We start from the raw sequence: 21,374 nt of genomic DNA, 5'->3' as shown, positions 1-21,374 counted from the left end.
CTGATTGGCTTCCCACTGTAATTTTTTATTTTTTATTTGATATAAGCCAGTTGCTGGTCATTTTCATGCAGCATTTTCATCAACCTTTCCAACACAGAGGATGCAATTAATAGATTAATTAAACACATTGACTGCATATTAAAGAAGAATTATGAATATATTTGAGACGTATAATGTCCATAAAATGTAGGCAAGCCATAATAAAATACTTACTAAAATCTAAAAAGGTTTCCAACGAGCACATTCTATGGGAAAATGTTTATGGTTCAACTCACAAGGGTATTCATTAGTTATTTAGAATTTTTGAATACAATAATAAATATAGTGAATGATGGATCAGATTTTTATAGCGCTTTCTGGAAATTGCTTTAAAAGTGCAGCGTATTTATGTAAACAAACTATTTGGCTTTCTAATTAGCTACAAACTCAATCTAACGATCAATATCAATCAAAATGCCACAAAAGCTGGCTTTATAAGCATCAAATTTGGCGAACAAAATAAAAAGACCAACAATACGGTTTGTGCGTCTGTGACGTCACGGCAAAACGGACGCACTTTGGGTAGTGGGCGTATGATTGACAGCAACCCGGCCCTGTTGTCCAATGAGGGGATGCGGGGGGCGTTACGTGTGCAGTGTAATCAAACCCTCCGATCAACTTGTGGTGATCGTGCATGTTGTTAACTGCTCCTACCATTTGCGTGCCTTTCTCCCCTCAAACGGGGGTGCAAAACAAGGCGACAAAAGTGCAGCAGCATGGGCGACAGGTTCGTTGTCGTCCCGGTTGACGGGGGACGAGATGCAGCCGAGCACTCGGGCCCGGTTGTGGCCCAAGCGACACGGAGCACCGGTGGCGATGGCGGGGAGGAGGAACCCGAAGTGGAGGAGGACCCGGTGTTCGAACCGCAGGATCCCAACGTCGCTGTGCCCATTCTGAAGTATAATCGGGAACCTAACAAATACGGTGAGTCAGCCGAGCTGTCAGTACACTGTCCCACTTCTTATCTCTTCTCACCACTCAAGGATTAGTCGTGCGCTTTTCACTCAGACGCTGTTTATCTTTTTGCATTGTGGGATGAAAAGTGTTATGACAGACGTCGGAGTTTGAGCAGAGTTGCTTAGAATATTCTCATAATATTCGGAACTTTTTTTTTTTTAAGTATGAAATGATTGCAAAGAACTTATTATATTTTCTGTTTGACATGTGATTGTAACACAAAGCAAAACAGAAAGCAAATCACATAGTCACAAGCCCCAGCTGATATCTCATGACGTTGGATTAAAAACAAAAAAAGATGCAGAGCTCCAGTTGTATAATGTTAGTGAAGTATTTTCAATGTTCACACCATTAAATATTGGAGTCATGCGATTTGTTGAGAGTCATTTAATAGAAACAAGATTGAATCAATAAGATCTATTAATTAAAAGTGGGAAAAAATTCATGATGAGGCTTGAAAACGAATGCTTGTCTAACAAGTGTTGTTAATAGGATGCAGTGGTTTTGAGGAAATTAAAACGGTTTATAAAAGGGCACTATTGACTAAAGAATAGTGGCAATTTTGTTTATACGACCCGGAATTGATTTCTTCTGCTTTTCTCTGTTGCGGATAAATAAATTGTAATTGTCAGAAAATTGTGATGATTAAAAATGTCTCTCAAATGAAATCTGAAAATCTATACATAATATTTTTCAGTACATTTTGGGACAACACAACCCCAGCTCATTTAAGTTGATTAAGTTTTCAGCTCAGAATAGTGATAATTCAGAAAAAGTTCATAATTTACTCAAAGATAAACAGTTTGAGTTTTCAACCAGAACACAGCATATGTCAGAACATGTGTACATTTCCTGTTACCATTCAAGCACATTGTGTTCTAACTTCCCTATATCCAGCTGTAAGACTCGAACTGACAGAGGTTTACGATGTAAAATTTTAAATAGCCTGGCGAAAATATCACTTCATTTGTGGCGTTGACACATCAAGTGTTGATATTCTAAATTCAGTTCATGACCACTGCGGATCGCGGCCCATTAATGTCCATCGTTGCCTCAAGTACGCATTAAGTGTTCTGTATGCAGACGATCCCCGAGCAAAGATATCGGAGTCCTCGGGGAAGAATAATTAATCCAAGAGACGATTGTGTTATATGATCAAACTAGCTAATCTTGGGATATGCAAGTTATGTAACGATGCAATTAAAGCTGCACATGCGTGCATGCGTGTGTATTCCTTTTTTGAAAAGGCATGCACCTTGGGTGTCATGTGCTGACCTCTGCTTTATTTGGAGTCGAGCAGTCAGTGCAGCAACAGGGCCCTGGCATCCACTTCCCGCTCTTGTGTGGCCTAATTTTTCTAGTCCCTCATGAAAGCAGTGTTTTTACTTTGAACATTATTGACCATCAATCAATTTTCCTTGTTTTTTTTTTTTAATCCCTATAAAATCTCAAATAAACAAAATTAATTGGTTAATAAACAATAATCGGGGGGATATTTATTTAATACACAAATAAAATTGTATGTTATTAATCGATGGAATAATCGATAGAATAATCGTTTCTAAAAATATTCGATAGCTCTACTCATCCAATGATCAAAGACATTTTAAGACAGTTTAATGTTTGACAATTGATTGATGTGGCCACTGTGAAAACAGATGGTCGGTGTACTTTGTTCATTTGAAGTAATATAAGAATGGTAATTAGATCAGAATGCTGCTAATCAGTGTAAACATTTGGCAGCGGCCAAAGTTGTAATATATCCTCACACGCAATCATTCTTCTGGATCACAATCTTATTATAGTGCCACCAAATCAGACGGAGAGAGAGGGTATAAAGTAAGATATAAATATACTGTCCCATAATACAGTTTGTACAGTTTGCAGCATGTTGAAATAGAAATTCAAAATAGAAGCAGTAAGAGTTCCCAGGCTATTTCGTCAGTCAGTATCAGATGTCAGAAATGTGTAGAGTCGCGTCTCATGTTCTGTCTGGATGAAGAGGTACGTTTGGAGCTGCTCAAATGGGTGTGGTGAAGTCAGATCATCATCAGCTGGGATAGATTCCAGCTCAAGCACGACACTGAAAAGAGTTTTTGCTGAGTTGTTAAATCTTTTGTGTAAATATACATATAATTTACCATGGCTAAACACTTAGACGTAAACAGTGTGTTGGTTGTTTTTGCAAGAAGAGAAGTGGCAGTTGTCTGTTTGGCTTGTTATGCTTGTATACAAGCTTCTTTTTCATTAGCCATCCGTGGAACTTTTTTTTTTTCTAGCTCAACTAAAAGGCTCAGTCACCTTTTCCCAGTCTGGGATTTGGAAACTCTGACAGTGTCGTGTTATTCCACGTAAAGTCTGTCAGGGCTGGAAGATCTTTATATTCTCCAAGTCTGGTGTACAGATATATCATGTGCTCTATATGCTTAGTAGGTTTCCTGTTAGGCTAGTCAGCCCACAAATTATTTTGTTTATATAGTCATGTCATGGTGAGACTGCAGGTTGGAGTATTTCCACGAGTGTTCACAAGAGGGCAACAAAGTATCATAGCAGAAGCTCAAGAATTGGAATTTAAATTTCAACTAGCATGTTAAATGATTTTAAAATCAACTATGATGTCAGACCAAATAATATTTATAAAATCTCCTTCTCATGGGCAAAGATTGGTAGTATAAGTAATAGGCCTCTAAAATCAAAACTAATAATTTGAGCTAAAACCTTTGCATTCATTTAGGAGACACCTTTCTATACTAAATAAATATTCCAGACACGATGACACAAATTTAGAAGATGACCGACTGGCCGATACATAAAAGTACACGACTGCTATGTTGTAACCTCACTTCTAAATATAGATTTTGTTCCCCCTGGCCTTGCCGTATTGACTGACTAGAGGTAGTCGGAGTGTCTGGCCACTTAGACAATTACGGCACGACTCATATGAGGTAAGTGCTGTCCAGAGATAAAACAGATATTGCATTTTTCTGTATCATCATGGAAATTAGCAATACATTTGCAAAATAATTACCAGATGCCCCGTCCATACAAATGTTGAAGTCCTTTGTGAGGCTATTTGTGCCTTTCGTAAATCTCTGCCTGTTGATTTATGGCTTAAGTCTTAAAAGCTTTGTAATGTGCTGAAATGCCATCGACTTCACTGAAGAGGAAGAATGAGGATGAAGCAGGACTGAAGAGGAAGCAATTTTTCATTAGTCGGAACAAACATGTCGGATCGTCTAATCCTCAGTCTCCAGTTATTTCGAACAAAGACTTGGGATTAACTGTAAATGTATCACTTTCAGTCTTCTAATTTGGTTCGCTAGTTTTTGTAGCTTCCACCCTTCTGTTGGCTTCATCGATCTAATAAGTCATCATCCTCAGGGAGTAAGGAGGAAAAGGGCGTTGCTTCTTCCTGATGTCCAACTTCAGCCAAAAGCAAAAATCTATTTCTTTTACATGACATACCTTAAGATGTTTTGTATCACACAAAGCTTTTTGGTTCCTTGGTGAGAAGATAAAAAATATCTCACTCTGTACCCTTAAGCAAATGTGTGATTGTCAGCTGATGACTTTTAGTCCGAGCATACCAAGGAACATGGCCAGATGAAATGGAGAAATTACAGGTGGAATCAACATTTGACCTCCACACACAGAAATTTGTGCGTTTTAGCACAAATATAGTCTGCGGGTTTCCAAAATGGAAAGCGATCTAGGAGATGGATAGATGCATTAACTTCTAGCCATGATCATTAGAACCACTTAAATTCACCCAACCCGCCATTTTAATCCATGTGGAGTCAAATAACACTGCATAGGAAGTGAGGAAACATTATCCTCAATGTGTGTCCCGTACTTTTGAAGGAAATCTCCCTCTGTGGAACACTCTGGACTTTCTTCTCTGTGAACAAAAGCTGACATGACTGGCTGTTGCCCTCAGGCACAGGAAAAAAAAAAAAAAATCACAGACATGCTCCCATACACACATGCATTTCATGTTTCTTTTTGCTTGTGTTTAGGTACTGCCCCCTATAGGGGCGGGGTCAATCGTGGTCTTCCTTATTTGGATAACGGGGTTGTGGATTTCACGGTACTGAGCAGTCTCCTAGTGATAGACGCAAAAGTTTTGAAGAAACCTTAGTGTAATCAAGCTGAGGGATTTTGGAAAAAAAACATTGAAAGAAAAAAGGAAAGGTAAAAGTGGAAACAGCTGGACGGTTGAAGGGAGTGGAGACGCAGAGACGGAGAGACGGAGATAAGGCTGTGGCAACAGGGAGACATTGAGAGGAAGCACATGGTGTAAAATGCCGACTAGTTTCACCGTGGTCCCCGTCAAGGACAACTCGGAAAAAGCAAAAGAGAGGATTGAAGAGGAGGATGGCAATGACAACAGTGAGTTGGAAGAGAATCAGGACACTGCAGGTGAGAGCAGATCTTTTCTTTGTGCATCTTTGGAATGCAGGATGGGTAGAAATGAAGTCAATGAGTCATTTTCTCCTTGACATCAAATCCAGGTTCACTCAGGATAAGAAATTAATCCATGTTGTGTAAACAGCTTGTTATCAAAACCTTAGTGTCTTGTCTAGTCACATTCCAAACCTTCAGAGTGAAAACAAAACCTTTTCAAATCCAGCACTCAAATTGGGCACAGATCGAGTTAGAACGGAGCTGAAGTAAGATTTTCAAGCTGGGTAAATCAGAAGCCCACAATTACGACTTTTGGGATTTTTACAGACTCTAGGTTAGAGCTCAGTATTTTCTTGTGACCAGAGTAGAGCTGAAGATATCGTAACATCCAAGGGAGTGTCTGAAATCACGTTGTTGCCTCTCGAGAATTAGTGAAGGGTGGAATGTTTTATTTAATAGCTGTTTCTGCTATTGATTATCCCGCTGGCTGACTTCCCGTTGGCCGAGTAGGGGGAGGCGAGACACCACCTTCATGATGCAAAGCATTGACAGTTCTTCCAGTCGTACTTCTTCCCCCATTGTTCCACTTTTGGACATTGTACCCATTGATCTGCTTGAAAATGACATGACCCAGAAAGGGTAAAGGTCAGAGACCGTGGGAGTAAAGTCATCAAGTATATTTCAGTAGGTCTAAAAAACTTGCCCTTGAAAATAAAATCACTCCTTCAGACCCCTCATGTCAAAGTTCCTCTATCACTGGACCATCTGCTTTTGAGACAAGTTTCCTGTTTATTGCTTAACCAAATCTGGTTCTGTTTAACACTGGACAATGCAAATTTCAGTCTTAACAAAGAACCTGGTTATGTATAGTCTAATGCTGTGCAAACATATTTTCTTGTAAAGACTGGGAAAGTCCCTTTTCCATTTACGTGGAATTCTGTTCCAGCATAATGTGACTTTTTTTTTTTCTTCAAGAGATGAGATCTGTTACAGGCATGACTTACTCGATTGGCTGAGGAAGAACATCAACTAATGACGTTGTATGCCGTAGGTTTTGTAAACAACAAATTCACGTAGGATGAAAAAAGGCACGATGGTACATAAAGATCATTCGATTTTACGTGACTTGTCACGAGCAGCATTAAAGAAAAAAAATCCAAGTCAGACTGTTCAGCTCTTTCTGCCTGCTACTTCCTGTTTCCATTTCACAGATCTCTTCCTCCCTCCCAGCTCCCTTCTGTCAATATGGTCATGTGTGATAAGACCAGCACAAACTCTTTAGAGCTTTTTTAAATTCCTCCTTTTATTTCTCCATCGACTGATGTTTGCGGAAGGCCATTTTGGAATCTCCATTTCCATCCATGGCTTCTGTAATTTCTTACATCTTTAAATTTCCACTGAACCTAAACCCCCCCCCCGAGAGACACCACCAGCAATAAACTGCGGCGAGCGTTACGTAACCGACTGTTGTTTGCTTTCGGGTTTAAGGGCCGAGGATATCATCGAGTGGAACGTACAAACACATGCGTTGCACTCACACACGCTGAAATTGCAGCCATATGACATGAAACCATGTGGAGCTTGATTAAATCCTTCTTACTGAGTGATTTGATAGCCCCTTTCTCAAAGCTAAAGCCATCGACTGATTCCTTCAGCAGATGTTTACTGCTCACACAGGCTGATGAGGAAGTAGACATTTTGTGAATTCATTTAACGCAAAGTTAATTATTCATTCTTGTCTATGTTAATGCATCAATGTTCATGTACAGTAGAAGGCCTCGGGGTCATGGCTCAGTTTCTCACCTTGAAAAGAAGCCAATGTGCCCCAGCATGGAGTGACACACTCACCTGACTGCCAGAAGATCGAAGCACAACATTTGTGGAGCCAGGACTTGCTCTGCGCTGTAGCCCCGGCGTGGCTTGTGTGTTTTATAAAAAGTTCAGGATTAGCCTAATCTGGTTAAGTGATTTGAGTCCACTTCACATGCTCTTAGACAGACAGATTAATGAGCAGCTAAAACAAAAGTAGGGTCATAGAGCAAGAGATGCGACTTCCTGGAGTAGCCTACCTGAAGTCTCTTCAGCCAAAAAACAGTTTTGGCTCGTGACACTTCGAACCGAACTACCTTGCGTTAATGTTTTCTTTCGGAATCGGCATCATAATCGAGTAATCGTCGTTGAAGCAATTGAGACAAATCGGAGCACAGTTGATGAATGTTCTTCACTCCTCGGTTGAATTCATTCGTCCCTCCATCCCTTCCTGTCCTTTCACTTTTGCTTTTCATAAGCCTTCCCTCACTTTCTTTGCTCCTCCCATTCACTTTGAGTGGAAGGGATCAGAAGCTCAGGGAGGCAAAACACGTGGGCCGCGCATGCCCGGTTTGGATGGGAGGCTAACGGGCGCTTTGTGAGCCATGGCTGTCGCTGCCATCGTCATCACAGGCCACTTTTCACACACACGCACATACCCAGTCACAGAAATAGCTGATCCTCACATTATCCACACAGCACAGGCAGCATTCCTGACTTCTGCACTTCACAAACAATATCGCTATACTTTGGACCCCCTATTACTGGAGTTCCGCAGGGACCACTGTTAGGACCCCCTCCTCTCGTGAACCTTTTTAAACCCTGCTCCTCAAAATGGAGCAGAGGGGAGGCTCTCGTCGGAGGGGTGAGTTGAAGAATTTTTCATTTATGCTGCATTTTGGATTTAGTGATATGTTGATCAGGTTTTGGTTTCATGATTCTGCTCTCGATTATTGTCAACACCAAAATACATTTGAAATGTTCTCTCAAATGATGAAACAATAATGATAACAAAAAATATTTAGTAATGCTGCTGACAAATAGACAATGCCTAAAAAGTTGTTTGTGTTCTTTTTGAGCTTTTATTCGTCGTTTTGAGCTTTGACTGTCAATTCACCTGTAAATTGTTTCGACTAAAATCTTTGTTAGAATCTCAATCTTAGGAATTTTTCATTGATGATCTAAAAAATGAGACCGCACAATGATATTATTTTGTAAACATTCCTATTATGCTGACACCAAGGTTGAGTCTAACTCCTCCTTTTTGCTTGATTATGTTTGGAAGTGTTTTTTTATAGTTAACAACATCTGGGAGTTGTGATGTCTCCAATATGCTATTTCGTCACTTCCCTATGTTTGTAGAGTGCGCCTTGAGTTAACTCTGGAAACGTTAGGCAGCTTAGGCGGCATCACTGTGCACGGCTTAGCCGATATAAATAGGATGCCTGGTCATTTATTACCACAGTGACTAGAGCCAACCTAACCATTAGCTGATCTTCAATGTTCTCACTAACTCATGACGAAATCAGTAAGCATTGAGCTAAGGGATTCTTCTTCTTGGCCTGAGCTATCCAATGCCTGTTATAATCAGAAATGTTTCAACGTCATCGTGTAATGCAAAAAAAAAAAAAACCAAACTTTTATTTTGTAGCTTTTCTACGTATTCTAGTTCGCCCATGCAATACTAAATCAGTTTGCAAGGCTAGCGAGGTCACCAGGACTGTTGCATGGCTTCTCATAGTGCAGTGTGTTTGCAAGTTCCTGACGGTATGAAAGTACCCTGAATGCACCATGTTGCTTTTTCAGCAAGCATCTGACATCATTGTGATTCTGCACTCCCCTTATTACTGTCAAAATCAAAACAACAACAAAAATCACCCATAGCTTGCTTATTTTCTTATTTATTTTAATTGTTGTTAAGTTTCAGTTTTTTTTTTTTTAATGTTGTATAGCATTAACTATGGCATTTGTGCTCCACTGATTTGTTGATGCTAGCCCATTTGCTGAGCTCCTATTACAGTTGTTAGTGCAGCACAAGGTCACTGGAATAGTTATTGACAGGGAAGTGGAACCATGTTGATACTTTTTGGTACGCTAAGCAAAAACGTTAAATGATTAGTGTGTCATATTACAAATGTGCCACGAAATCATTTGAGAGCCGCAGGATATTGATTTTTAAAAATGTTGCATTGTACAATGTCATCAACCACTGCTGCAAAGGGCCGCCGGGTGCAAGGACATAGTGACTTTCGCTGTGATTACACCAGACTAAGCCATGGTGCAAGCCTCTTATTCAGCGTGCATCTGCATCAAAGAGTAAAAGATACTCATTAAATCCTTGCTGTCAGACTTTTGGAGGCGGCTCATGTGTTTGAAACGGCATATGGTAACGTTAGTTGATACACTTGTCAGGTTTAAGTCATTATCTTGTAAAAATGACTCGTAATATTTTATTTTATTTATCCAACATCCATTTTATAAACCACTTGGGTGTAGTTTCCAAGCATATATTTAAAATACATTTAAAAGTACTAGTTATATAAAAGAATACAGAATGTTTTTTTGGTAGCATTTTATTGTATGCAAATTAATAATAAGGCAAAAACAATTTCAGCTACGGTGGTTTCGAAGCTTCGCCATTTAAAATGTTCGTAGTCAGTTTGGATGACATATTATGTGGGTAATTGTTTGAGTGCCGATATAGCCGTTCCCATCATCCTCTTCAATAATGTTGCACTTTGTTTTTATATCTTTGTGGTTACATCCACTTTACTCATTTAATTTTTACTTCCCCATTAAATGTGAATCATCAAAGTGCTGGAAAATAGATGATCATTTTTTTTTATGTAAATTTGCTCTTTTAAGAGATAATTAGGCTGAGTGATGGCAATGGGAGGCTTGTTATGAGTAAGCCTAGGTAGCAAATAAATCTATTTATGCTCTCTTGATGCTCTTTGCCACACATGCCCAAATGGAGCCCCTAAAGACAAAACTGTTTTGCGTTTCTGCAGGTGACGGTGTCCCAAAGGAAAATAGTCCCTTCATCAACAACACGGACAATGACAAAAGCAACAGTTACGATGGCACCAACATGGCACTTTTTGAGGTAAGTGAAATTTAATTTCTGTTTAAATAATTCATTTTTTCTCTTACAATTTTAACTTTTAATGAGCTTCTTTACCTGGAGATGTTTATCCAACCGAGGTTCTGCCAAGTACTTTGCTCTGCCATTTGGCTAACCTTGCTGTTTGCTGTTCACTGGGCTTTGTATCGACTTAATGAAAAGACGGAACCTTCACGTCATGAATCCTACATGATGACGCTGCTGCGATATTGGAATGAAGAAAACCTATGAGAAGTGTTTTCTCCCTTTTTCCGATTACAGGAGGAGATGGACAGCAACCCGATGGTGTCATCACTTCTCGATAAACTTGCCAACTACACAAATCTCACCCAGGGAGCACAGGAACACGAGGAAGCCGATGACGATGAGGGCTCCAAAAAGAAAGCTGTCAAGGTAAAAAAAGATGATTATTGGCTATATTATAAACGGACTGACCTTCTTTTAAATATGTTCCTGGTTTCAAGGTTGTCTGTATTGTCTGACCTTTTTTTCTTTCTCTCTTTAGAGTCCTCAAATGGGAACCTTCATGGGCGTCTATCTCCCCTGCCTCCAGAACATTCTGGGGGTGATCCTTTTCCTTCGCCTTACCTGGATTGTCGGCACGGCCGGCATTTTAGAATCTTTGGCTATTGTTGGCTTGTGCTGCTCATGTGTGAGTATTCAACCAAAATTATTTCATCTGCAATGTTGGTGCATGAGATTTGTTCACTTTTATTTTCAGTGCTTGTGCTTTTTGTACACAAAACAATTTCAAAATACTTGACAGGCAGTGTAAAAGGCTACAAAATAAACTCACAATATGGCCTGACTCTTAACATTTGTATTTTATAAAGAGATTTGGAGTAGTCACATGCATGATTATATAAATTCACGAGTGTGTGTGTTGATGTCTGTCCGTGTGCCGTAATGAAGGACCAACCTTTATGCTTCCCCGCGCTTAACGCATAATCCCTCCATCTGCAAAGTGTCAGAAATACTGCGATGCGCACTCTCACACTCTTGCTGATATTTCCCAATCCCGCTGCGGACAATGGATTACTTTCAGATTAATCAGGGGAAAGTACATGCAGAAACCTCGGGTCCGATCTCAGCCAAATGCTTTTTGTTTTTATTTTATTTTATTTATTTTATTCTATCTTATTTTATTTTATTTATTCTTTTTATTTATTTGAATAGGGAAAATGCACATTAATGAACAAAACAAATTTTCGTAATAGGTTATACATAATGTGAGACTCGGCTCGGATTATTTTTATCAAACGTCTTACTACGTTTCTTCGAGGTATCTTAAGTATTCCTGGTAGAGAGCAAGTCCAAGTTGGATAGCTGCTTTGGATTTAAGAGGAGGTGAACGGTAAAATTATCAACTAATTGGCTTTACTCCAGCTTGTCTGACGTTTTAAACCGGATGCTCGACCAAGAGCCGGAGGTTTATTGTGGTCACACAGCGTCACGCCTTCCATCTTGCCAGCCCTGCTCAGGTCCTCCTTGGTCTCTTCCTCCACTTTTTGATTTCCCTGATCACGGGTTCATCTCTATTATGAAGTAAATGTGACCTCCATGTGTCTGCTATCCTTCCTCTTATTGAGAAGAAAATTTCAGCTACACAATTTCACACAAACGCTTATATCCATTACCAATCCAAGAGATTTAGAGCATAAGCCTTTAAGATGTATTTTAACAGACTAAATGGATGGCTTAACCCACCACCCAAAAACTCCACTTTTTATTTTTTATATAATGAAACCAGCATTGACAGCATCAAGTTATTTTTTTTTAAACGTGTCGCAAATGACTGTTCAGTCATGCCCAAACAAAGTAGCAATAAATGATGTTTTAAACAAAGTGGTTACAAGAACTGCACCATTTATAATTAATTTGAGGTTTTGCTCCTTACAGACGATGCTGACAGCCATATCCATGAGTGCAATTGCTACAAATGGCGTTGTGCCAGGTATGATGCTAACTCATTTATTAATAATCAGGAGTTTAAGATGATTTCTAACTTTTTTTTTCCACAGCGGGAGGTTCCTACTATATGATTTCCAGATCACTCGGCCCTGAGTTTGGTGGAGCTGTAGGTCTCTGTTTCTACCTGGGTACAACTTTTGCAGGCTCCATGTACATCCTGGGTACTATTGAGATACTATTGGTGAGGAAAGCACACCTTGCATACAATGTCATCAACAATTTTTTATTTAAAACATGTCTCCTCTTCCCATTCAGACCTACATTGTGCCTAAGGCGGCCATCTTTGTGGCAGAAAAGAAGGAGGATGAAGGTGAAGCCCTCCTGAATAACATGCGCGTCTACGGTACGTGCTGCCTTACACTGATGTCCGTGGTTGTCTTCGTGGGAGTCAAATATGTCAACAAACTCGCCCTGGTCTTCCTGGCTTGCGTCATACTCTCCATCCTTGCCATCTACGCCGGAGTCATTAAGACTATCTTCGAGCCACCCGACTTCCCGTGAGTCATCAGTACAAATGCAGATATCTGTGAGACATTTATTAAATGAGTTTCGAGTACAGCAAAAAAAAAAAAAATCAAATGTCAGAAAAGTACCCATTGACGTTCTCCTGCTTTTAGTGTTTGCATGTTGGGAAACCGCACCCTGCAGAACCACAACTTTGACAAGTGTCTTAAAATGGACATGATCGGTAATTTGACTACAACCACCCAGTTGTGGAAGCTCTTCTGTGACGGACCCGAATCCAACGCTACCTGCAATGAATATTTCCTCAACAACAACGTGACCCAGATTCAAGGAATCCCTGGACTTATCAGTGGAGTTATTTCAGGTTTGAACAAAATCATGAACTCATTTACTACCATTGACGGCTATAGATGTCCATTTTAACTGGGCTGGCAAGGAATGAGTAGAAATACTAGAGAAGCCAATGAAATTCTGTTTCTCTGACCATTTCAGAAAATATGTGGTCGGAATATGGCCCGCAGGGTATGTTGGTTGAAAACAAGAAGTTGTCTTCTGTCGGAGGAAGTGATCCCACTCAGGACATCTACCTTCCCTATGTGGTCAATGATATTGCCTCCTTCTTTACTCTGCTTGTTGGGATCTATTTCCCTTCTGTCACTGGTGAGAATGTTTTTTTTTTTTTTTTTTTTTTAAATAAGCGGAGTTCAGAATTGATTTTACAACAATTTTTGTGACCCTTCAGGTATCATGGCCGGTTCTAATCGATCAGGTGATTTGCGGGATGCCCAAAGGTCCATCCCAGTTGGAACCATCTTGGCTATATTTACCACCTCTATCATATGTATCCTTTTGTTTGTAACTCTGTCCATGAGCACTTGGAAACACAATCACACTGTGACACGGTAAATTCATGGAAGGATTACATCACCAAGTATAATTTGTTTAAATACCACTGGACTCTGGAACAGTTGTGTGTTTTGCCTTTCGACATTGCTCAAATGATTTTCCTTAAAGTTTTGCATCAGATTTCACCTGTGTGGTGCTATTTGGTGCTTGCATCGAGGGTGTTTTACTTCGAGACAAGTAAGTCTCCAACACACATTGCGATATTCGGCACATATTTTAAAAATCTACTGATTAGAGTCATTTATTTGACTTGCGTGTTCTGCTTTTCGTCATTCTTTGAGTTCGGTACACAGTCTCTGTTTTTCTTGAGACATGGAGCTTTTTATTCATGAGGTTTCTATCCAGGGTTCAAAATGAGGTCATAATTGCAAAAAGAGGTGCAATGTTGTTAAAAAAGTGGAGTAAAGTTCAAATTGTCAACTAGTATTTGGAATCCTGCCATTCCTACACATTATCCAAATTTTTTCCCCCAGGTTCGGCGACTCTGTTAAAGGCAACCTTGTTATCGGCACGCTGTCATGGCCTTCACCTTGGGTCATTGTGATCGGCTCCTTCTTCTCCTGCTGCGGCGCGGGGCTCCAGAGTCTGACCGGCGCCCCCCGCCTACTGCAAGCCATCGCACGAGACGGCATAGTACCTTTTTTACAGGCAAGACACGGACGACTCCATATACGGTCAAAGCAGATCATGCTTTCGCCTTGACAAATTCTTCTGTGCTGTTTAGGTTTTTGGTCACGGAAAGGCCAATGGAGAACCCACTTGGGCTCTTCTACTAACCGGTGCGATCTGTGAGATTGGAATTCTCATCGCCTCGTTAGACGCCGTGGCTCCGATACTCTCCATGTGGGTATCGCTTTCCCTAATAGATCATAAAATGCCAATCAAGACGACATATTAATTAGTATATTTTTATATTTATTTTATATTTATTATATTCTATTTATATTATATTTTGTATTTTTCTTTTCTTTTATTTTTTATGATATTTTATTTTACAGGTTTTTCCTTATGTGCTACCTATTTGTCAACTTGGCCTGCGCAGTTCAGACTTTACTGCGAACACCAAACTGGAGACCACGCTTCAAATATTACCACTGGTAAGTCCAACTATGTTCCTTTCACTCACATTCATCTCCATTAAGATTAATTCCGCAGCAAAGCTTGCAGAAAATTCCAGCCTTTGAATTTCATCACTTTACTCCAGTTTTAAGCCTCTCAGCTGTCCATGACAAGCATGACACCGTTCTATAAATAGATGGATTTTGTAATTAGTAGATGAGAGTTGTTAATTGTTTTTTTTTTCTTCTTCTTCTACAGGGCTCTGTCTTTTTTAGGAATGAGCTTGTGTCTGGCTCTCATGTTCATTTCATCCTGGTATTATGCCATTGTTGCCATGGTCATCGCTGGCTGCATCTACAAATATATTGAATACAGAGGGTGGGAATGATTTCATATAAAAGTGCTCAGCAAAACAAAAATCAAACTTTAATCGCGTTCCATTATTTGTGTGCTTTATTAGGGCAGAGAAGGAATGGGGCGACGGTATCCGGGGCCTTTCACTCAATGCGGCCCGTTTCGCCCTCATTCGTCTCGAGGAGGCTCCTCCACACACCAAGAACTGGAGGTACAGGCTGTCACACTGTGGCGTCTGATTCTGTTCTAGACCGCGGTAAACCAAATCCAGACAAGAATAGACCCAGAGTGGATTTCAGTAATGTGATTCTTCAATAATTTAATTGACTGATTTGATTAACCTTCATACAGACCTGTGCCGGCGTGCAGGCTGAAATCATTCCATAGCAAATTCTGAACGTGGATGAAACATTGCTTCCTTTTATCAACGGGTGTCCAGTTAATTTAGCCCGGCTTGTTTACCGTATTTTCCGCACTATAAGGCGCACCGGATTATAAGGCGCACTGTCGGCTTTTGAGAAAATTTGAGGTTTTTAGGTGTGCCTTATAGTGTGGAAAATATGGTACATTGTATGGTATTGGGATTTTTTTTATTTGTAAATCTAGGCCTCAGTGTTTGGTGCTGCTGAATTTGGACTCGGACCAAGCGGTCAAGCATCCTCGCCTGCTCTCCTTCACCTCTCAGCTGAAGGCTGGGAAAGGTCTAACCATAGTGGGAAATGTATTGGAAGGAACTTTTCTCACCAAAGAAACTGAAGCAAAGAAGGCCGAGCAGGTATGAGAGAATAACACAGCTAAAGATGCTTAGACAGTGTGCCTAAATCTTTTTACCACATTTCTCTCCAGAATATAAAGTCGTCCATGACAGCGGAGAGGACCAAGGGCTTCTGCCATGTTGTCGTTTCTTCCAACCTCAGAGACGGAGTCTCTCATCTTATTCAGTCAGCCGGGCTGGGAGGCATGAAGCACAACACGGTCTTGATGGCCTGGCCGGGAACCTGGAAGCAGTCCAATGACACGCAGTCGTGGAAGAACTTCATAGGTGAAGAACCAGACAATAAAAATGAGTATAGCATTGTCAGAAGCTCACCTACTCTCATGATTCTACAGAGACGATACGAGAGACCACATCTGGCCACCAGGCCTTGCTCGTAGCGAAAAACGTGGACAGCTTCCCCACCAACCAAGAGCGCTTGAGTGAGGGAACCATTGATGTATGGTGGGTGGTCCACGACGGAGGCCTGTTGATGCTTCTGCCTTTCCTGCTACGACAACACAAGGTCAGTCAATTATTCCGTTAGCATAATTGCCAAACGCTAATGGGACATGTGTTTCTACTTTTGTGACTCTCTCTCAGGTGTGGAGAAAGTGCAAGATGCGCATTTTCACCGTGGCCCAGATGGATGACAACAGCATACAGATGAAGAAAGATCTCCAGACGTTCCTTTACCACCTGCGGTTGAACGCCGAAGTTGAAGTGGTGGAAATGGTAAGGCTTTTGGAAACTGGATTTAACGCTGAAATCGTGACTGATGTTGCTCTTTTGCGTGCAGCATGATAATGACATCTCAGCCTTCACCTATGAGAAGACGCTCGTGATGGAGCAAAGGTCTCAGATGCTGAAACAGATGCAGCTCTCCAAGACTGAAAGGGAACGAGAGGTACTGACCCCACTCTCACTTTTTCTTTCTCTGTTTACTGTTTTCTGAGTGCTCTCTGACTTTTTGGGGAATTGTTGAAAAGATCATCTAAATCTAGAATCGAAAAACCAAACTAAGGTCTCCATCATGGCGATCCACTCGTTGACGGTTGGTCCCATTTGCTTTTTTACCCGCAATCACCTTTCGGGGCTTCAACTCAGATTCAGAGTATCACTGACGAATCACGTAACTCAATCCGGAGGAAGAACCCAGGTGCTGCCGAGGGCGCAAGCCTCAGCCGGCAGTCCTCTCCCACGGAGGACACGCAGGAGGATGAGGTAGTTCTTGTCACTGTCCCTCACGATGGTGGCCATGGCTTCACAAAGTGTAACAGCAAATATTGAGTTGACAGAATGCTGATCTTCTCTGTGCATGTTCTAAACAAGAGCTGTGTGATGCTTTGTGAATACCAAGCCATCACGCACCAAGAATGCCGCCCCAAGTCCTACATTCAAATGATCCCAGCCCCATTTTATCCTCCACCCACCTGGAAATAAGTTGGAAAAATATTGGTGATTGTGGCCTGTTATTTTGTGTTTTATTCTTTTAGATTATATGGTGGTCTGGTTTCCTGTTTTTTATACCCCGTCGTTCTTCTCCTTTGTGTTTCTCAATATCATTTTGTGTTTCTTGGCTTCCCATCACGGCGTTCTTTCAACTTTTCATCCTTCTTGGACATATTCTTTCTGTCTTTCCGACTCTACCATCTCTCATCTCTGTCTACTCCAGGCCCAGCTGATCCACGATCGAAACACGGCCTCCCACTCCATGAACGACAAGTCCGAAACGCTCCCCGATCGGGTCCACATGACCTGGACCAAGGACAAACTTTTCACCGAGCGCAACCGCAACCGCGAGTGCAACTCCAACCTGGCCATGCGAGACCTCTTCAACATGAAGCCGTAAGTTCCATACTACTTTTTTTACTCAATTATTTATCCACCGATACTAAGTCCCGATACCGCTAGTACTTCATACATCAAATTTCCCCAGAAAATAATGACATGCATGGCATGAGGATTCAGGCTGCATTGGTGAGCCCGCATGTTTTCGGTCTTAGTGCACGTCACACCCCCCCTGCGTGCACACTAATGCGGACTAACTCGTCGAAGTCATCACACTACTCGTTGGGTGTCGGACGATTCGTCAAGACGATCCACGTGGGACAGTTAGAAGCTTGTGTGGCTAGCAGTAGCGCTGAATTTAGATGCATCTAAAGGCTGTCTCTGTTCTGTCCCATTTTTCTCCTTCTAGAGAGTGGGGGAGCTTGTAAGTTGCTTTCTATTAGCCCTATTTGTGCGTGTGTGTGTGTGTGTGTGTGCGGCACTTTCGGTGCATGTGGGTTTGTATCCCTTGACTAACTTGCAGATAGCAAAATTGTGCTTTCCATCCAATGCAACGATGAGTTTATTCTTTGAAAATGTGACTAAATGTCAAGTGCATGTTGTTAGAATTTAATAATACTAAATTATTGATTTGATTTATAATGCCCAGGCCTAAAGTGTACGATGGCTCCTGACAATGAGTTTTGGAAAGCAGAATTTTGTTAGCACGTGTCAACAATTTCTTGGTTTAAAAGTGTTTGCTTGCATTATTAAGCATAAGATAAATTTTGATATCAAATTTCAACCATTTTTGCTTGTTTGTCTGCGGCCTACTTTCACTGACACAGTTGAGGCTTAAAGGTTTTTGGCAGCCATTTTATTTACTGACTTGACAGACAGTAATAATTAAAAAATATATATTAATCTATTTATTTTTGTTATGATATGACGGCATTTGCAATGTTGGCCCATTTTCAGAACTCAACACAAAATTAAAGTTGCAGTTAAAACAAATGACCACAAGTGTGCTTGATGCTGATCACTTTTATGTCTCATACTGTGAAGCTTTTGTGTGTCTTCTCTGATTCTGCTTTTTTATCAGTTTAAACAAGCACTGGGTAAAGTCCTGTACTGTATAAATAAAATGTACATACTCTTGTTAAACTAGGAACCAGACCAACGTCCGCCGCATGCACACAGCCATCAAACTGAATGAAGTGGTGGTCAACAAGTCGCAGGGAGCCCACCTGGTTCTCCTCAACATGCCCGGACCACCCAAGAACCGAGGAGGAGACGAAAACTGTATCCTTTATTTACATCAGAGAAACCTCTCATCTCTGATAACTCACCTAATTGCTGTTTTGTGCCATGTCGAATGTAGAAATCTGGCGCCATCTGGTGGCATCTGTAAGCACTTGCAAACCTCTAGGTAGATGTCAGTCACTTGCAGACAGAATTCTATCGAAAGAGGTTTGGAATTGTCTATATAGATGCCACCAGGTGGCGCCAAAGCAACATTCCATATACTTTCACCATTATTGTCGAAGACCAAACATTCCTTCACTTCTTCTCTCCCAGATATGGAATTCCTCGAGGTTTTACTTGAGGGTCTGAACCGAGTCCTCCTCGTCCGAGGCGGCGGGCGGGAAGTTATAACTATTTACTCTTAGAGAGAGTGGGTAGGAAAAAAAAAAAAACTCCCACCCCATTTTGTATATTATGGGCCGCCCCGCCTTGGATATAAATCACCAGGCGTTTATTTTGAAAAGGAGGACGCTTAATCGGGTTAAGATGGAATGGCGGAATCACTAGGGATGGATGGCTAGTCAGCAGGTCCTTGGGAACGAAGATGTTGTGGGCTCATGAGCGAGCGAGCGCAGTGCGCAAAAAAAATAGAGCATAGACACTTTATCTTTTTCACTCAACTCATGACGAGGTCATTTTGTTTTTTGCAACTTCTTTCCCTCGTTGTTGTCATGTCGTCAACACTCAACTGTGACGTTGATCCTTGGAGTGACTTTTACTCCGGGAGGCACAAGAGAATTTTGTGTGCTTGGTGAAATGAAGCCTCATGCTGCAAGCTCTGTGATTGGTGACCCCGCCCACCCTTTGCTGGCTTTTCTAAGTTATACATACGCAAACAAACTCAGTTAGAGCTTCTATTCCTTTATTGGATGATGTCATCATTGGCTTTGACTGCATTTGAAACAAAAGCACAAATTGCATCGTACACTGACAAACTTTTGCACTAACTGTAATCTTTAAAGTTTTGGCTAGCTCACGTCAAATCGACACTATTTACCGCTCGTGTAATATTTTTTTGGTGCAATTAAATTGTTAGTTGATCAAGCTTTGAGCACCCGACTGAATTAGCATTGTTTAGCTCAATAGACGTAAGAGCAAGTGCCAAAATGATTTGAAAAGAAACTGTGGAAGTCTTAATGTTTCGCCCTCCCCCAGTCATAAAAATCAATTTATTCTAAAAGTGTTACTCAGAAAATGCAGCTCTCAAAACAAAAGAAAAATACTCCCATGTCATTTATCCCTCCGCAGTTTCTATCAATTAGCAGTATTTTTTTTTTTTTTAATGAAAGTAATAAAAGTTGTACCTTCCTGCAGATGTTGGCTTGAAAATGTTCCACTTTGTCCAGTGATCATTATCACATCTTTGTATGTTTTATTGTGTTTTGTTCGGTTGTTATCGTAATGGTCTAGCCGTAGTTTTTTCTTACGTGAACTGAACTTCTGTTACTTTGTGTGTCTGTTGATTTTTATCAAAAGTGGCAGGAAGAGGAAGTGTGTGTAAATGAAGACAGCTCCATTTTGCAGTACAGCTTTTAGTTTTTTTTTTTTTTTTAACCTACCAGGAAGGCAACCTTCACTTTTGAAGTAAACAGGGTACATGGTGTTGATTTTGACATTGTTACAGTCTTTATTTGTCCTGATTAACCTCAAAGAACATTTCTAGTTTTGGAAAAATTAAAAATCACTTTATCAATGTTTATTTTTGTTTTTAATTCCATTACTGAGCTCAGTGGCACTCACGTGTGATCATATCGCTTACCTTGATGGTGCAAAAGTTTAACAGGGTGGCAAAGTTGCATTTCACAAGCGAAGAGGAAACTGGGAGGCGACTGGAGAATGTTATCTACCTCAAAGGTGTCAAGAAGGCTTGAAGATAATATGTGGAAACACATTGCAGTTTTACTAAGGAGGGAAAAACGGAAGAAGAAGAAAAAAAAGCCTCGGCTGTGTGAGGCGAGTGGCAGAATTGTGTGTTTGTGTGCGTGTATATGTGTGTTCTGAGAAGTGAGGAAACTGGAACAGGAACTCACTTTGTGGGAGCACACGTAGAAACGGTAGCCCTGTAAATTATATTTGTGCCTCTCTGAGTAACTATTAAAAGTGCTGAAATAAATCTGTCAAGTTGTTTGTGGTCTTATTCTGCATGAAGTGCAGGGAAAAAAATGTTTGAAAAGCATTAAAAAAAAAACAGAAGTGGCACATGAGGTGCAGGGAATGAAACATTGATCATTTAAATTATAAATAAGGGTATTGCAACAGTCTATGTTCCTTGCTGTTTTCCATTCGTCCACTAGAGAGCAGCATTGTGTACCAGTAGTGTTGACAAGTTGCTTCTATGTCAATTATTTTGCACTTAGATTGTTGACCAAATCAATAGGATTGCTAAATTGTTTAAAATTGGAAAACTGAAATGCACACAGAAGCTTGATTATGCATTATTGTTTGTTAACTGTAACA

General features: G+C 40.7%; 1 protein-coding gene across 8 annotated transcripts; it reads left to right on the top strand.

Moving 5' to 3' along the window:
• The first annotated feature begins 632 nt into the window (after positions 1 to 632).
• slc12a7b (solute carrier family 12 member 7b) lies at positions 633 to 21,030 on the top strand. Of its 8 annotated transcripts, none has more exons than XM_088363352.1 (26): positions 633 to 963; positions 10,221 to 10,315; positions 10,595 to 10,726; positions 10,839 to 10,985; positions 12,233 to 12,287; positions 12,355 to 12,485; positions 12,560 to 12,801; positions 12,922 to 13,133; positions 13,262 to 13,429; positions 13,512 to 13,610; positions 13,795 to 13,852; positions 14,149 to 14,323; positions 14,400 to 14,518; positions 14,674 to 14,772; positions 14,993 to 15,112; positions 15,195 to 15,299; positions 15,695 to 15,863; positions 15,935 to 16,130; positions 16,199 to 16,368; positions 16,446 to 16,577; positions 16,642 to 16,749; positions 16,950 to 17,066; positions 17,518 to 17,690; positions 18,043 to 18,057; positions 18,781 to 18,914; positions 19,191 to 21,030. In XM_088363352.1, the coding sequence occupies exons 1-26, from the start codon at positions 756 to 758 to the stop codon at positions 19,280 to 19,282; spliced, it is 3,471 nt and encodes a 1,156-aa protein (XP_088219478.1). In that variant the 5' UTR covers positions 633 to 755; the 3' UTR covers positions 19,283 to 21,030. The 8 variants fall into 8 exon arrangements, with proteins under 8 accessions (XP_088219478.1, XP_088219479.1, XP_088219483.1 ...); XM_088363355.1 differs by lacking the exon at positions 633 to 963 and adding an exon at positions 5,053 to 5,415; XM_088363358.1 differs by lacking the exon at positions 633 to 963 and adding an exon at positions 7,667 to 8,074.
• The last annotated feature ends 344 nt before the right edge of the window (positions 21,031 to 21,374 follow it).

This window comes from Syngnathus floridae, chromosome 20, assembly GCF_059516105.1.
Source record: "Syngnathus floridae isolate MCC-2025c chromosome 20, RoL_Sflo_1.0, whole genome shotgun sequence".
In the NCBI taxonomy this organism is placed as follows: Eukaryota; Metazoa; Chordata; class Actinopteri; order Syngnathiformes; family Syngnathidae; genus Syngnathus; species Syngnathus floridae.
The sequence above is the reverse complement of the archived record's forward strand: the minus strand, read 5'-3'. Positions and strand labels throughout refer to the sequence as shown.